The sequence below is a fragment of the Pelecanus crispus genome, chromosome W (genome assembly GCF_030463565.1).
Source record: "Pelecanus crispus isolate bPelCri1 chromosome W, bPelCri1.pri, whole genome shotgun sequence".
Taxonomy (NCBI): domain Eukaryota; kingdom Metazoa; phylum Chordata; class Aves; order Pelecaniformes; family Pelecanidae; genus Pelecanus; species Pelecanus crispus.
The window spans coordinates 21,586,948-21,605,558 of record NC_134675.1 but is presented as its reverse complement, the minus strand read 5'-3'; the positions used below and the strand labels follow the sequence as shown (position 1 = coordinate 21,605,558).

At 40.6% G+C, this 18,611-nt stretch overlaps 1 protein-coding gene across 2 annotated transcripts in view; it reads right to left on the bottom strand.

Annotated features, from left to right (window-relative positions):
* LOC104037061 (ubiquitin-associated protein 2-like) overlaps positions 1-18,611 on the bottom strand; it is an 86,902-nt gene that overhangs the window by 48,446 nt on the left and 19,845 nt on the right. For both annotated transcript variants that reach the window (XM_075725669.1, XM_075725670.1), the window contains exons 6-8: positions 9,457-9,511; positions 8,156-8,259; positions 1,548-1,600 (exon numbers count right to left, since the gene is read on the bottom strand). In XM_075725669.1, coding sequence (XP_075581784.1) covers positions 1,548-1,600; positions 8,156-8,259; positions 9,457-9,511 — 212 coding nt within the window. The remainder of the gene's footprint in view (positions 1-1,547; positions 1,601-8,155; positions 8,260-9,456; positions 9,512-18,611) is intronic.

Here is an 18,611-nt window from a genome sequence, read left to right as displayed (position 1 = left end):
TCTCTTACAAGGACATACTCTATCTTCACAGTTAACTTGTGATTTACTTAAAGACCAAGATCAGGTTTATTTGAAGTGGACCTATTTTCCATAAAACAACACTGAGTGGCACAAGGTGTGTTCTTATGCTTCTAGGTTTTTTTAAAATCAAATGAATCAATTTTTCCTTTACTTTTTCCCCAGGGATGTTTTGGGCTAATTTGTCTGCAGCTCGCCGTTTCATTTACTCTTTCTGAACATCAGCATGTGAACAACTTCTTCCTAGGTTACAGGTATTTTTCCAGCACTCTAATAAAAATTAACAACAGGCTAGAGATTTCATCTGCTGCTCTTTCAAGATTCATGTGCAAATTATTCAGGTTTAATACTTAAAAAATTCTATCCCTAGTCAGCATTGCTCAACACCCCTCCCATACTACAAATGCTGTATTGTACCAGCATCAAACAGGGGTGAGAACAAGGCCATAAATTTTCACTATCCTTAGTCCGCCTCTGGCATATACTGCAGAAATAGAGGACAGGTATAAAAAAAAAGTTGCTAGCTTTTGATGGCAGTAACTGATACAGAAAACCTAGGAATTTTAGAGTTTCTTCTAATTTTCTCAAAAGACAGCCCTCTCATTAGGTAAGGGCCAAGTTTTCATATCTGTAATATGACACATTCACACATTTCTAGGGATTACACTGACATGCCACCCTACAGGAGGCGGCAAAAGGGATGACTTCCGAGACCATCTGTTACTCTTCTGAAAATAAGCTTGAAATAATTGATGTTCCTATAAAAGATGAAAAACTTGTTAAAAGCTAAGTTTTCCTTTCCATATTTCTTGCTACCTACTTTGTTTTCTGAACTGCTTAAGCTTTAATACCATAACTGGAAACTTAAAATCACAAATGTGATTTTCACACGTGATGATCACGAATATCAAATATTTTGCGTACATGAAGACATCTCTTGCCTGATAAAGAATGGGAACCAAAATTGTTGTAGTACTTTAGACAACACATCATGATGAAACAACAGGAATGAAGCAGTTAAGTGCTAACTTCAGCATACTACTAGCTCCTCTTTTTAATATTATGAAGTAGACTAAGTGGAACAATCATGCAGATTTCAAACAAAAATCATCAAATGAGGAGTCTAAAGTTGATAGTAAGCTTCAGCACTTAACTGCATAAAAGTCTTGTGACAATATGTCTTTAAATCCCTACACAATAGTAGGAGGAAGTATGCAGTTAACACCCATCAGCACTGAGCAGTAGAGAACTATAATTCACAAATATTTAATTGGGGATAAAACTTAAAATTATTATCTATGTATTGTCTACCCAGCAAAATAAATTACTATTTCTTGATTCAATTTTATTTAAAAAATAAGCTTATCTAAATATATATATTTTAAACAGGAATTACAGCAAGAAACACAGTAAGAAATATCATTGCATGCATACAGCAAAGTATTACTTCGAACATTTAGTTTTTGAAGACAACACAAACTCTGAAAAGGGTAAATAATCAATCGGTCTATCCAACAAGGTACACTTACATCTTCATTCCAGTCTTCTGCTGTCCATTCTTCTATTGAGTTTTTCCACGCTCCTATTGTAATTTGGGGAAGGAAATAAGAGTTACAAGCTAAAAGCACAATGTCATATTTCAACCCTTCTGCTTTATAAGAAGTCCTGTTTTCATTATTAGTGGAACACAAAGCGAGGAGATAGGGGTTGGAAACATGGTAAGCTCTAGAAAATTGGTCTGCAGATTTCAAGTTTTGGGAGGGGTTCCCCCTCCCCCCCCTTTAATTTCTGATTTCAGGAATTTCTTAGCCACTATGGTACCAGACACAGTTTGCATGAACGCATCTGCAACCAGTGATTAATCCCAAACATTGGAAGAACTTCCTCCTATGTCCCAAATGACAGTGAGAGCTTACTCAACCCTCCCCCATGGGATCTCCCAGTTTCATGCACAAATTCATACAGAGCCTGAACAAAACACAACACCTGCTCCAACATCCATAATCCTACTTTCAACATACTCAAATTCAAGATCTAAGCTATGCCTCTAGAAGCTCCTTTCCAACCTGTTAACTCTCTCCTCAGGGCAGAACAACCCCAATCCCTTCCCCTAATAGAGCAATTTTATTTTAAAACATATATAATTCATATAATGGCAGCAGAAGAGTCAATAAGCTTCCACTGTAGCTGCAAAACACTTCTTGCTGTAACTTGTGACAGAGTTTATTTGGCGAATACTGGAGCACAGCACGGAGTCCACAGCATGCAGCAATGGGAAAACAACAGGAAACGATCCTACGGATGCAAAAACCTGATCCCTTCCATAGGAAACAGCAGGCACAGACATGCAAAAGCAATAAATACACTGAAGACCTTGCCCACCAGCATAAGCATAGGGAAGGTTATCCCAGCAGCAACCAGAGCCTTCATTTAAACTGCATAACCACAAGTGAAGAAAACACCAGCAGTAAAGTTCCTGCTACCATCACCTTTGATCAAGTACAAAAACAAGAGAACTACTGCTTTAATCATCTCCTCCTACTTAACCAGGAACCCTCCAAGACACATTAATCCAGAAACAAGCCCCCTGAAGACAGCATCAAATCCAGTTCATACTAATGCCATCGCTACATTAGCACATTCTTTTGTACACCTTCACAAAGCAGCATCTTGGGCAGAGGAGGGTCAAATGGCACTGATCCAGTGAGGCGAACAGGCTACCACAAAGATATACACACGGTGGGAGAAGAGAGGGGGTTTATACCTTGGAATCAAAAATTATTTGGCAGGTCCTGAGCAAGGTAACATTTGCTCTGCGTTGGCTCTGTGGAGCAATATAGAGTTGCAATATAGATGTTTCAGCATCTCATGCTCACATTTTACCAAACACACCCTAACCATCAGGTATCTGTATCTACATGCTGCAAAATATTGAGGCACTTGAAAAATAACTAATAATCATATTAGAGCACAGCAAAATTACTACAGTGCCTCAAATTTCTAGACTAATCCACACATTTCCACAGAAATTTTGGAAAAGAGGAAAAGCCCAATGAGCAGCATTTTTTAGAGAAACAGATTTTCTTTCCCTTCTGACTAGAACAGGATCTCTTCCTCTGATATTTCTTCTTTAGAGAAATACATCCTGGTATTTGCCCTGCTTATATTTATCTCCCATCAGTCAGAGCAAGGCCTGCCTCTGTAGAAGACAAACCTTGTGTTGGTGTCAGAACTCTAACAATGGAGCTCAGAGTCTGCTGAAACAAACACAAAGAGCTCCGACAAATCAAGCCCAACTCTTGAGTATCCCCCATCACCTTTGGGAGACTGAACCTATTTAGAATAATACTTGGAATGTTTTCCTGACATTCAATTTAGACTTTTACCTGTTGCTCCTACTTATGACCATGGTTCTATGCATTTACTCTTTTTAAATACTGAACACAACCCTTCACCCTTTTATTAGTTTACCCAAGCTGCTAAGTTTATTATTGTTGCTTATTAACACCCTAACTTCCCAACTCAGTCCTTCCAGCCTCAGTTATTTCATTGCTCTTCTCTGCATTAAATCCAGGTTGCTAATGCCTTCCTCCTATCCATGGGATTTTAAGTCTGATCTTGCCACAAGTGTATCAATTCCCTTTTAGCCCAAAATCTACCTTGGCATTATTGCAACTCCATATATCTTCTTCCCAATCTTTACCCCCAAGCCTTGCAAAGCATCACAATTTAAGAGTTCTGTTTTCCACCGAAATGATGCTTTGTGTTTTCAAGGATCCTCAGCATCGCAACTTCAACCTAGATGGCTATCTATGACTTTTCCTGTCTCCTTTTGTAACAAGTTTAGTTTTAGAAAGTTATAAAGCCAATATAAGGTATACTATATGTTTTTGGTAAGTCTTCAGCTATTTTCCTCCAATTCCTCACTTCCTGTCACACTATTTGATTTTTTTTTCTTTTTTTGAATAATCAGCCATAGATATTAGCCCCAAAATTGAAATTATTTTGGTCTATCCCAAACTTATGTAGCAATCCTTTCCTTCTGGATGACATTCACATTCTAGAATGACCTGAAGGTTTCCTTAAAATGTTCCTTCTGACTTTTACAGCAGTCCTAAAAAAAAAAAAACCAAAACAAAAAAACACACACCACCCCAAAAAACCACACCACCCAAAAAAACCCCAAAACAAACCAAAACCCAAAAAAACCCAACTTCCTTGTAACTTCCAAGCTACACAATTCCCTTCTTCCCCCTTGACAGTTACACTATAATTTAATTTTTCTTTCTTGTCGTTCTTCAGTTTCAGAGTCATTTAAGGCTGCTCATAACCAAGATAATATCAAATGAAGTTTTTCTGTGAAATTTATGAAACTCTATCAAAGTAGAGGTATTAGTAAATTACCAGATTACAATACCATTTTTATAACCTACTTTGAGAAGTGACCACCTCCAACACAGTTTATTTATAAGAACTGCTGTGATTTGTTGTTCAGGATCTCCCACTGACTTGTACATTACAAAAAAGGTAAGAGACTGAACACTCAGCATGCCTATAAGAAAATATCAATCACACTGTTCAAGTTTATTTCCTTTTGGATAAGGATTGGTCATTTTGTTTCCTCCCACCTGTCCCTTCTCTTTGCCTTTCAGTTGTACATTACTTCTCTAAAAATTAGGATGCAGGAAAACCAATGCCGAATTATGTGGAATACAATTACACTTAATGTTATGAACCATTAAAGATTCACCCTTTACTCTCTCTTTTATTTCAACCAACAACACTAAATTTTACCTCCACAGAACCAGCCAGCTTTTCTGTAGGATTACATGATGGTGCACCCTAGAAACACCTTTCATTCAGGCTACTGCGATTCCTCTGGCATCTCCAACAATTCAGGACAAGAGGTTCTAGAGCACTTTCAGAGCACGTATGGGGGCAGCTACATTTTGGAAACAAATAGCGTATTTCTTTTTAATTGAAAATGTTGATCCTTTCCCAGCACTGGCTTAAAGAGGAAATACTTAGTAAATACTCAGAACTCCACAGAGAGTTTATATTTGCATGATGTCTTCAGAAAACATTTTGATACGCAAAACTGGTTTTGTTTCTCCATATAGTTGTCCAGTTACCTCCTTTTTAATGTAACTGCAGATGAAAGACACTAATTTTCCAAGTAGCTAGTATGAGCTAATTTTGGTTGTTGGGGGTTTTTTTGTTTGTGGGGTTTTTTTTTTTTTTAGATGAAAGAAGAAATGGGACTAAGTAATGAGGAATAGAGAGAGGGATTTCCATCCTGCCCTTCTTCTGTGTATACTCTTATCTGACATCCTTCACTAGCCCACTGCAGGCTTTATGGATTTCCATACATATACATCCCCCTCATTCACATCTTTAGTAACTCCACATTGGTAACTTATTTATTACTGGGACTGTTCATTTGTAACTAACATAACAGCACTGTAAATTAAGGAAAAAAAAAAACCCCAACCCAACTGAAAACTAATTTTTGTGATTAACAAGCCAAATCAACAGCTCAACTTTGTACAACCTGCTTCCAGCCCCACACCTTGTCTGCCACTCCTTCCCCCTACCCCTGCTTCCATCTTCCTTCCCAGCACTCTCTCTTCTGCTTTAAAATTACTACCCCAGCTGCAGCCTCCTCTAATAACCCTCAAGATGCTTTCCATCACAAGGTTGAAAGTGCTTCCCGCTTGGACAAAACCAAATGATTCAATTTTAAAGCCTACTCTTTTTAAAGAGATCTCTTCTTTTTGGCTCAGGGACTTATTTCTGACATTCCTACAGCTTGTCTAAAGAAGAAACAGTGTAAAATAAAACACTCTTCCTATATTCATATATATAGACATTTTTGTTTTGTCAGTTATGGTGCTTTTTCCATTTGCACTGAAAGTAAATTAAGATTAGCAGCAAAAAGGTACTTAGCACCCAAAGAGAACATTCACACTTAACTAGTTTACTTTAAATTTCCACCAACCAAATGATTTTGCAGGAACTCCCCATGCTGACACTCACTCACACCCCTAAGAACCATTAATCTGACGAGGCCAGGGAAAATTCCCAAATGCCTTCTCGCACCTTCTTTCCATACCATGGCTCCCCAACTTTCCATACATGCCTTAAGTTGCGCTACTGAAGTTCAGTGCAGTTCTCAGTGACATGTGCACAGCTTAACAGCAAAAACACACTTGGCATCCAAAAAGAAGTTCCACACATCAACTAGTACACTTTGAATTTCCATGAATCTGCTCAGCAGCAAACCCCTCATGTAGTCACATTGGTACTCTTATGGGGATCTGTTTAGCCACATCAAACTACTCTTATTCCTAGGCAGAATTCTTCCATTACTGAAGACCGAGGAGATGCCTACAAGAAGGAACAGAGGTTGCCATAGGGGAGGCACATGAAGGCTACCCAGAGTTAGCAGGGAGGGTCACAAAACATTTGAGCTCACTTGGGAAGTGGAGCACAAGTCAAAGTCATTTGTAAGCCACAGCCTTACAGTTACATTCATTAATAATGAACCAGTGAATTTTCTACCTCTGGTCCAGTCTCCTCATGCCTTTCTTGTATGTCATCTTTAGTTAGTTAGCTAACCTTATTGCTTCTGCACTACTTGTGACAACATACCCTGCCCTCCACTACCATATAGCAAAAAGTATCAGTATTCCTAGGGAAATTTTCAAGTCATTAGGTGTCCTTCTAATTCATTATCCGATAAACTTATTTGAAAAACTAACATGAGTGAAAGTAAAAGCTGTGTTTCTGTTTGCGCTATAGCGCCAAGTCATTTAAAAAGTAATTCCTTGGAAAGATGCCATAACTTAGCAAAAGAGCTCCCTTTCAATAACCATTAATATACTCGGTGCCACTCTCCCATGCTGGACTAAAAGGCACTCAAGAGTGACAAGACAACTGCCTAATAAGCCTTCCTAAACTCTGAGCCTGTTATGGTCTTCTCTGTTTAAGTGGAAAATGGCTTGTATGAAGTTTAGAAAGCTGTATCTCAAGAGGCTCACAGCAGAGCTCAACAGAGCACACCCTAGCCTCCAGTATCAGTCTTTTCCTTCCACCCTTGACACAGGGGTTGATGAAAAAAATCAGAGTAGGCTTCAGCAATGAAGAGATCAGAAAAGTTACCCTTTGCTGGGGTTAAAAAAAAACCAAAACCAAACAACAAACAAAACTCTCTCCTATCACTCAGTGGTTCCCAAGCGTGGACAATAATGTACATGAATTTCTCCATCCTGACACAGGGTTTCCCTTTGTCTTCATCTCCTGTCACAGAATATGGGAAGCAGCAAGGTATCCCGTTTTCCCAATCACAGACAAGCAGGTCACATTCTTCATTTATGAATCACCACAAGGCCACTGTTAAGCGATTGCTTTCCAAACTATGTCTGTCTCTTGCCTTTAGCCAGGAGTGTGTACTTCACATTTGAAACTTCATACAGAAACACACAGTTGCCTCTATCTTCAGACAGGCAGACTGCTCTTTTGGCTTCCATTCAAGTGCCTACTCATGCTTTAGTTAATAATTCTTCTCTTTAAAGGTGGCAGATCTTGGAACTCTCCTCCATCCCAGAGACTCACATCCTTACATTCCTGCTTTGTACAGGTGGGGCTGCCAAAGTCATACCAGTGTCACTGAGTGGATTCATATTTGTAAACAGTTTTTCTTTTCTTTTTCTTCTTCTACTTAAATATTCACACCCTACTGTCCGATGCCTGTGGACCAATTGCTTTTAGTAGGACTTAACACTCCTTAACTACATTAGGTGAGCTCTTAAGCAGTACTTAAGATATCTAAACAGTTCTTCACATACAAGGTTCTTCCAGGAACTCTTCAAATCCCTGTGTCTCTCAAGGGATTGTTAGTACTAAAACAAAAAAATTGCAAATTGCCTTCCCTTCATTCTAATCAGAGAGTCACTCAGGCTACAGGATGTGCTCTGCACATTAGTAGCAGTTAAGCTATAAAAATGAACTAATATCCGTGTTATGCGAGATGTATTCACATTTTCAGAAGTCAACTGAACACTAACAGAATGGTTATTTTAACGGCAGTTTCCTACAGGTCTTCATTCCAATCCTTTCACTTCTTGAAGCATCTTACCAGTTCCATCATCTGCATCATTCTGACCAGTCTCCCAAATCTCTGATTTTGTCCCAAAGCCATCAGTGGCAGAAGACTCCATATAGTCTGCAGGGTTAAATGTCCTAGAGTTTTAAAAGTTAAGAAATGGAAGAGAACACATGGGTCATTCAATGAACACAAGCGTCATCATTTTTAGCTGAAGTTGTATTAGATTTAACATCTCGATTTCCACATAATTTATCTTGATAGTTTTGGTATCAAAAGAAGTTTTTCCTCTATGAGCAAACACAGATAAAAAAGGGAGAAAAGTAAGAGGAGAAAAGTCAGGAGACTGGAGAAAAAAAAAGTTACTGTAGAGAAACTGAACCAAAACAACAGTTCCTGAAAAAGCAGTTAACAGCATACCTACTCCTCCCAGTCTGATAAAGCATTAGTTTATATGCACAACAATAAGCCCCTCTCAGCTGACAGTTTCTCAGCAGGTGGCTGACTGATGAGAAACCAGTATCATATCCTTTCAGAGCACCAGACCTGCGCAGGACAGGCGTCAGAACATCAGTAGGATTATTTCAGAATGCACTCCTGACACCAATGCCAAAACACACAGATGCAGCTAAAAGGTGGAAAAGGATTATTGAAGAAAAACCTCTTTTCAGTTTATCATCTAGAAGTAGGAACAAGAAGGATTATTAAAGAAGTAGAATGAGCCTTCTGTTCATCATGACATCACTGATGTTACATGAAATGTCATTACATGCAAACACTGAGTGAAAGTAGTGAAGGCTACACTTCTCTGAAGCAAGTTATTCCAACAAAACCAAGAACAAACTTCAGAGTAACTTTTGATTCCGTTTTAGGGTTGACGTATGTCTAAACAGCTAAAGCATGAAACCACAAAAACAGGAGGAAGTTTATAATCACTAGTCCTTCTGGTTTTATATAGAACTTGCACGTTCTACATTACACTGAAACAAATCTTTTTTTAAATTGATCTAGGACTATATGCACCACACAGAACTTTCAGCCTCCTAGGCACTATGTGGCTGCTACCGATAGATACAAACAGGTTCTCAAAGTTTGAGATATTAACATTGAGTGAACTTACATTAGGTTTGTATAGGTGTGTCTAGTTAGAAATACTGGTTTAAGACAAAAATAATCCATTAATCATTTAACGTATCTTTGAATTTTTGCATCCATATTGGTTTATCAAACATACAGAAATATTAATACATACAGTGGGAATATTAATATTGTCAATTAATATTGCCACTGAGTTTGATCCTTGCCAAAAAATCTGCGCTCTGCATGTTTCTTACCCCATGCCTTGGGCTGAAAACCTCCCTGCTCCTCTCCCTCTGCCACGTCCAAACCCTAGGAGAGAAAACACCATTTAACAGCAACAGCAGAGGAGCCACCAATCACCAGTCTGTCACGTTAGAAAATACTATGACTGAAGAAGAAAACTACCATAGTTAAAGTTAAATATAATTTACTTCCCAAATTTCCTCACAGGAGAATTTGTTTCCCTAACACATGCAAGTAAGCCACAGTTCATCTAAGACGGTGTTTCAGTAGGACTTGCAATTCTTCGCTGTCTTTTCTGTATCTAGTGAAGTAGCTCCAAATGTCAAGAAAAGGACTTAAAAGACCCATCCTACATGAGACTGCTACTGCCTAATCATTAGACATTGTTCAAAATTTTGTCTCTTCTTTCTCACTCTTGCCTAAGATGCTCTAGAATCCCAGCGTCCCTACGTACCCTGATCTCTCAAGAAATTCCCTGTCACTCCTTGTCTGAGGAGAAAGTTTAAATACTCCATTTGTTTCCTTCCAACTCAGCCCACCTGTCCACCCCTACCCTCCTGTGCTTTCACCAACCTGCAACCACACATTCCTTCTGCTTCCCCCTTAATCATACTGACATGAAAATTACCCAATTCAAATTACTCAAACAACTTCCTTGTCATCACCCACAAGAATATTCATTTCTATTTTAACAACAAATATTTGTTGCCTCCAATTTTGGTTACCAGCCTCAGTTTACAAGCTTCTTGATGCAGTGAATGGCTTTATTTTTGCATGTTGCATAGTGCCAACAAGGCACGGAAATTTTTGTATTACTTAACCATCCATAAATAACACGTCTACATAAGCTGTTAAACTATCTTACATGCAGCATATTTCTATATAGATTTTTATTTTTTCCCCTTTTTTAGGACCTCAATATCTGAGGCTTTTCCAGTTTGTCAGTGTTTTTGTTTTTTGGTTTTTTTTTTTTTTAAAAAGACGACAACGAATATTTTGTATTACAAGAACAGGAGGAGGTCAAGAGCAGCAGACTGAGAACAAAGTGATGTTTATTTTAATGACAAAATTATGTGGTAATTATAAGTCACCAAGCAACTACAAGTTTACCAGAGCACAAAAGTTATAAACCTAAGTCACCGATACACTGGTTGTCCAAACATCAGAATTACCCATGATAGGCTGTTCAAATTTGGATCAGAATTACTCCTTATTTTCAGGGGACCACCTAAACTGAATAGTAACAGTAGCTCCAGGACATGATAAAACCAGTTTAGGAAGTTCCTATTTTAATGACTTTCCTTTCCCTCCCCTTACCACTGGTTCTTCCCCTTGCCCTAGTTCACTGTCCAAGTTTTAAAAGACATTTCTGGACCTCTAAAACGTCTACTACCTACATTTTCAAGGACTTCTTAGAAGCATCAAAATAGCAGGATAGCTTTACCCCCATTTTGATGAAAGAGTTTACCCATACCCTGTACAAGACTACAACTGCTAGCTACAGAGGAACCATAGAAACCTGCAGAGAAAGGATTCCCATACAGCAACACAGAAGAACTGAAGTTTGACACTAGGCCAGGCCTGCTATCTCTACATTTTCCCCTCTTTGATCTCTTTTCACAACTGGTTGGAGAAAGGACAGACATAGGTTAGGAAAGAAATAACAACAGCTACAACCCAGCAATTGCCATCCCTCTTCACCGAGCCCACATGCGGAGCTGTGCTCTTTGCTCTGCCATAAACAACAGTCCCCCAGACCCTGCTGTACCCAACCAATTGTAACTTGGCCCCTGAACCTCCTTGCTCAGCCTACTTATTCCATTGCTCTTCTCTCCTTCGCCCACCTAAAATCCCCAATCTGGGGAGCTGATCCATGGCATGACCAGCTGGGTTAGCTCAGTTGGTTAGAACATGGTGCTAATAACGCCAAGTTCACAGGTTCAATCCCTGCTTACTGCAGGGGGGTTGGGCTCGATGATCTTTCAAGGTCCCTTCCAACCCAAAGCATTCTATGATAATGGGGTTGCAGTTCTCAGATGCACAGAAGTCAGTACACTCCAATTTTTTTTTTTTTTTTTTTTTTGGTAAGAGTAGAACCAGCTAAACAAGTTTACTTGGGGATACTGTAGGGGCCATCTATGTAATAAATTTACTTCCTACAGCTATCAATACAGCATTAAACACCATTTACTAATGATGCATAGAAGAGAGATCAACAGCTTTTTGACAAGCTCAGCTATAAGACCAATTGGGAGCTGCGAATCACAAACAGTCAAGCAGAAATATTTTTGAGCGAGGTGGACATTAAGTACAGAGAAATTAGCTGGAATAGCTAGCATGAAAGTACAAAATAGATTTTAGAAGAGGAGGTAAGTCTCCCCAGCCTCCCAAGTGCAAAAGTCTGAAAGAATAACCTTAGCATATTAAACAGAAGATGAAGTTTTAGCAAGCAAGGCATACATAAGATGCCAAACCAGCATGGGCACAGTAAACTGCTGGCTAAAAACAGCATTAAGAACCTCTAACAATTTTAGAAATTGCTAGAAATCATGTTGTTCCTGAAGTTCCATGCACAGTCTTAGACTACTAGCCAACAAGGGCTTTTTTATACCAGATCACTTTGAAAGTTAATCCTGAACTTGAATTTCAAGTAGATTCCCTTAACTTCATAAAGCTGTGTCTATGCTTTCTGTCAAAACTGAAATTAAATTAAGTTTAATCAACAAATGCAACAAAAAGCATTCTAATGAAGATAAGAGGGAAGTACGAAACCAGTGGGGTTACAGAAAGCACTAAATTCAAAGCTAGAAAAGACACTTACAAAGAACTAATTCAAAATATGGGACAGTGAATACTCACCACTGAAAAACCACCCTAACTCAGACATGGAATCTCATACATCATGGCCATTAATGAAAGGTGCCAGTGGGAAGGGCTGATATTCTCTTTGACACAACCAGATCACTAATATATTCTTAAATTCTCATGCTAAGAAAGTTACTTCTCTCAGCTGCCGAAATTAAAACACGGCCTTAAAAAAATTAGAAGGTACAGTCTTTAACACAGAGAAGTTAGTCATGAAGCAACTATGAATGCCCATCAGGTATCTGTAAACTTCTGATGCTTTTTAACAGTGACTAAAAGGCCAGTGAGTAAATGGGGCTTCACACCACAATTCAGAGTGGTGACCCAAATTCTGAGCATGCAATCCCACAGTAGCTTAAACCCATTTAAATCAGAACTACAACCGAGGTCTTTCTCACCAGTGATCACAAGCTCTGCTCTCCTTCCTGCACTGACAGTTTTGCACGTACCAGTAAGTGAGCACAAAACCACCATCAGAAAACAAAATTATTAGTTCACTGTTGGATCAGCTCTCCAAACCAGTTCCCTGCTTGCTAAATCCCAGAAATCCAGTGACCTTTACACCAGGATAAGCCTGTTGTCCCCAGCTACCATGCTGCCTGCCCCCCTTTTTTCTTTTTTGGCTTGGTTAATTTTAAACTTAGATCAATCCTCTGATAAAGTTGAAATGCACCAGGAGACAGACAGGACCAATTCCTCACAGCAGTAATACCAGTTTATGCTTGTAATGTAAAAAGTATAGCTTTAACACTACTCTAAAAAGATGTGTATATATGGGTTTAGATTGCAACAGCCAATGTTTACAAAAAAAACATTTTTGTGTGGTAATTCACAATCAGCAATTCTTCTATTAACATTTTTAGCCACAAAAAGGGAACAAGTGACTTGGCAGTAGCTTATTATATCTTCTAGTGAGCCTAAAGGAACAGACTTTCTTGCAATCAATCAGCATATTGAGTACAAAAGCAAATGATGGACATCAGGCAAAGAACAAAATTACTGCCCTGCCTCATAAAACCTCATAACATTTCTTCACATTCCTTTACACTTGGATCTATAAACAACAGCCTAAAGTATCAAGGCAGCATTGCTTACTCATTTCTGTTCCAGGAAACCAGGACTGGGGAACTATGTTTAAAGTTGATTCTAATCAACGTTCCTGCTACTACCCCTATCCAACATGATTTTAAATAATGAACTATTTAAAACATGTTTTTGTTTCCTTTAACACTGTAACTCTGTTCAACTGTGTATTGTTGGGGGTTTTTTTCCTGCTCTCCAGCACATCTCCCTCAAGTTCACTACATTCACATTAGCCATCACTTATTCAATTTACATTGTTCTTTGCTGGAATAAGTTTTAGAAAAGTCAACACTTAGACCCAGGCAGGTGGCAAGATTTTCTGTTTCCACTAAAACCCACTGGGAATTCAAAACACTCATAATTACACAATCAAGTCTTCACTCTGGTACCATCCATGCATGGAAAGAATCATTCATCTCATTCACAACATTTCTTCCCCCAAAACAAATGCATACTACACAGGAGCATGAGAAGAGAGTGTAGTACCACAACTTGGATCCCATTAACTTAATAGCCTATTCTGTAGAAAATCCAGTTAGCTGAGCTCGCAGACCTAAATCCTTCCACTGCAACACAGGTGCTTTATTTCAAAACTCAGATTTTCACACTAAATGGTTTAAATTAGATGAAGACACTTTAAGGTGAAGAAAGAGGCCTAAGAACAGCTGAAAGGAAAAGGAAATGCAGACTGGAAGGGCAGGCAACACCCTAGATTTGTGCTTATCTCCAAGGACACAGTAAATGAACAGCCCTGGTAATGCAGAGCCAACCATCTTCCCAGCAGATGCTGAGGTGACAAAGGCTTAACCCTTATGAATGGATAAGAAGGCTAAGTAAAGAAAATTTCTATTCTAAGTATTCCATACTACCAAAACAAACACTGAAGTTCGATTAAATATTTCAAATCACTTCTGTCTTATTAGTCATCATGAAGCTAGAAGCATTAGATCAGTTTTATATACTGCATGTACTCTAATAACAATTTTTAGAAACATGTGAAGAAAACTTTCAATTCTAAAGTTATGTTTAAAAGAAAATAAAAAACTTATGTTAAAGCTAAATTCTGGTTAATCTAAAAAAAAAAAAAAATTTACATGTGTTGTGGTTTAAGCCAGCAGGCAGCTAAACACCACACAGCCATTCACTCACTGCCCCCCTCACCAGTTGGATGGGGAAGAGAATCAGGGGAAAAAAAAAAAAAGCAAAATTTCTAGGTTGAGATAAAGACAGTTTAATACGACAGAAAAGGAAAGGAAAGTAATAATAAGAAATGAACATATAAAACAAGCAATGCACAATGCAATTGCTCACCATGCAACAACCAATGCCCAGCCAGTCCCAGAACAGCAGTACCACCCCCCCACCCCCCCTCGCCAGTTTATATACTGAGCATGATGTCACATGGTATAGAATAGCCCTTTGGCCAGTTTGGATCAGTTCTCCTGGCTGTGCCCCCTCCCAGCTTCTCACTGGCAGAGCATGGGAAGCTGAAAAGTCCTTGACTAGCATAAGCAGTACTTAGCAACAACTAAAACATCAGTGTGTTATCAACATTATTCTCATACTAGATCCAAAACACAGCACTACACCAGCCACTAGAAGGAAAAAAAAAAAAAAAGAATTAACTCTATCCCAGCCAAAATCAGGACAATAGCCACCCCTTATTCTATACAATGTACATCATGCCCAGGTCTTACCCTTTCCAATACATCCCAATTAATCACCACCAATTTTCCTCTCTTTTGATATATACACACAAATATCATTCCCTTCACCTATGGGACATGGACCTAAAACTTCCACTGAATTCATTTAGTCCATGACTTTGGGCTCCATCTGTCATCACAGTCTTTCAGAGCAGGAGAGGTGGTGTGTGGTGTTAGATTGTTGCATGCTGAAGCCAGTTCTAGTTCCATTATCACTGTGCTACCCTTGGTTTCATCAAAGTTCATTCTTCATTAATCTGGTTGATTCTTACTGTAATACCACTGACGTGGCATATAGCAACCATAAAAAAGATAACATACGGTATTTCACAGCAATTAACATCATACCACTCAGTTCATTGGTTGTTTTCACCCAAAATCAAATTCCCTTGAGGTACACATTGGACTTCCCCATCCTTTCACATTGCCCACCAAGTGCACCCAGGTCCTTGAGCAAAAGCAATCCCACAAATGGGTTTGCCTTTGCCTGATGGGGAGGTAACCCAGACTGTCTTCCCCAGCTTTTTTTTTTTTTTTTTTTTTTCATGCACTACAGGGACTTTATCCCCTTCTACAGCACGTAAAAGTTTTGATTGGGCAGGACCAGCTCGATTGGCAGATCCCCTGGTGTTGACTAACCAGGTGGCTTTTGCCAAATGTGTATCCCAATGTTTGAATGTCCCACCACCCATTCCTCTCAGGGTAGTCTTTAACAGCCCATTGAATCATTCGATCTTCCCGAAGGCTGGTGTATGGTAAGGGATGTGATATATCCACTCAATGCTGTGCTCTTTGGCACAGGTGTCTATGAGATGGTTTCAGAAATGAGTCCCATTGTCTGACTCAATTCTTTCTGGGGTGCCATGTCGCCACAGGACTTGCTTTTCAAGGCCCAGGATGATGTTCTGGGAGGTGGCATGGGGCACGGGATATGTTTCCAGCCATCCGGTGGTTGCTTCCACCACTGTAAACACACAGTACTTGCCTTAGCAGGTTTGTGGGAGTGTGACATAATCAATCTGCCAGACCTCTCCATATTTATATTTCAGCCATCATTCACTATACCAAAGAGACTTAAGCACTTGGCTTGTTTGACTGCAGCACGTTTCACATTCATGAATAACCTGTGCAGTACTGTCCATGGTCAAGTACACCCCTCGATCACAAGCCCATCTATATGTTGAATCTCTTCCTTGATGGCCTGAGGCATCATGGGCCCACCGAGCTATAAATAGTTCACCCTCATGTTACCAGTCCAGATCCACCTGAGCCACTTCAATCTTAGCAGCCTGATCCGCCTGCTGGTTGTTTTGATGTTCTTCAGTGGCCCGACTCTTGGGTACATGAGCATCTACGTGACATGCTTTCACAACCAGGTTCTCTGCCTGGGCAGCAATATCCTGCCACAATGCGGCAGCCCAGATGGGTTTGCCTCTGCGCTGCCAGTTGCTCTGCTTCCATTGCTGCAGCCACCCCCACAGGGCATTTGCCACCATCCATGAGTCAGTATAGAGGTAAAGGACTGGCCACTTTTCTCGTTCAGCAATATCTAAAGCCAGCTGGATGGCTTTCACCTCTGCAAACTGACTCAACTCCCCTTCTCCTTCAGCAGTTTCTGCAACTTGTCATATAGGACTCCATACAGCAGCTTTCCACCTCCGATGCTTTCCCACAAGACGACAAGACCCATCAGTGAATAGGGCATATTGCTTCTCATTTTCTGGCAATTTATTATACAGTGGGGCCTCTTCAGCACGTGTCACCTCCTCCTCTGGTGATATTCTGAAGTTTTTGCCTTCTGGCCAGTCCATGATCACTTCCAAGATCCCTGGGCGACTGGGGTTTCCTATTCGAGCCCGTTGTGTGATTAGTGCAACCCACTTACTCCACGTAGCATCAGTTGCATGATGTGTAGAGAGGACCCTCCCTTTGAACATCCAGCCCAGCACCAGCAGTCAGGGTGCCAGCAGGAGCTGGGCTTCAGTAGCAACCACTTCCGAAGCAGCTCGAACCCCTTCATATGCTGCCAATATCTCTTTCTCAGTTGGAGTATAGCGGGCTTCGGATCCTCTGTATCCCCGACTCCAAAACCCTAAGGGTCGACCTCAAGTCTCCCCTGGGGCTTTCTGCCAGAGGCTCCAGGTAGGGACATTCTCCCCAGCTGCGGTGTAGAGCACATTTTTAATATCCTGCCCTGCCCGGACTGGCCCAAGGGCTACTGCATGAACTATCTCCCATTTCATTTGTTCAAAGGCTTCTTGTTGCTCAGGGGGGCCCCCATTTGAAATCGGTCTTCTTCCAGGTCACCTGGTAAAGAGGGCTTACGATCTGGCTGTAATTTGGAATATGCATTCTCCAAAAACCCACAAGGCCTAAGAAAGCTTGTGTTTCCTTTTTGCTAGTTGCTGGGGACATAGCTGTTATTTTGTTGATCACATCCATTGGGATCTGACGACGTCCATCTTGCCATTTTATTCCTAAAAACTGGATCTCCTGTGCAGGTCCCTTGACATTACTTTGTTTTATGGCAAAACCAGCCTTCAGAAGGATTTGGACTATTTTCTCTCCCTTCTCAAAAACTTCTTCTGCTGTGTTGCCCCACACAATGATGTCATCAATGTACTGCAGATGTTCTGGAGCTTCACCCTGTTCCAGTGCTGTCTGGATCAGTCCATGGCAAATGGTGGGGCTGTGCTTCCACCCCTGGGGCAGTCGGTTCCAGGTGTACTGAACACCCCTCCAGGTAAAAGCAAAGTGTGGCCTGCACTCTGCTGCCAAAGGGATGGAGAAAAACACATTAGCCATGTCAATTGTGGCATACCACTTGGCTGCCTTTGACTCCAGTTCGTATTGAAGTTCTACAATGTCTGGCACGGCAGCACTCAGTGGCGGCGTAACTTCGTTCAGGCCACGATAGTCCACTGTTAGTCTCCACTCCCCATTAGACTTTCGCACTGGCCATATGGGACTGTTAAAGGGTGAGCGAGTCTTGCTGATCACTCCCTGGCTCTCCAGTCGACAAATCAGGTTATGGATGGGAAGCAGTGAGTCTCGGTTGGTGCGATATTGCCACCGATGCACTGTTGTGGTAGTGATGGGCGCCTGTTGTTCTTTGACCCTCAGCAACCCCACAATAGAAGGGTCCTCTGAGAGACCGGGCAAGGTGGACAGCTGTTTAATTTCCTCCGTCTCCAAGGCAGCTATACCAAAAGCCCACCAGTACCCTTTTGGGTCCTTGAAATACCCTCTCCTGAGGTAATCTATGCCAAGGATGCACGAATCGTCTGGGCCAGTCACAATGGGGTGCTTCTGCCACTCATTCCCGGTTAGGCTCACTTCTGCCCCTCTATAACTTGATGGAATTAGGGTACACTGTGCACCGGTGTCCACTAGAGGCTTCTACTCCTGTGGGTCTGATGTGCCAGGCCATCGAATCCACACAGTCCAGTAAACCCGATTGTCCCTTTCCTCCACCTGGCTGGAGGCAGGGCCCCTCTAACACTGGTCACAGT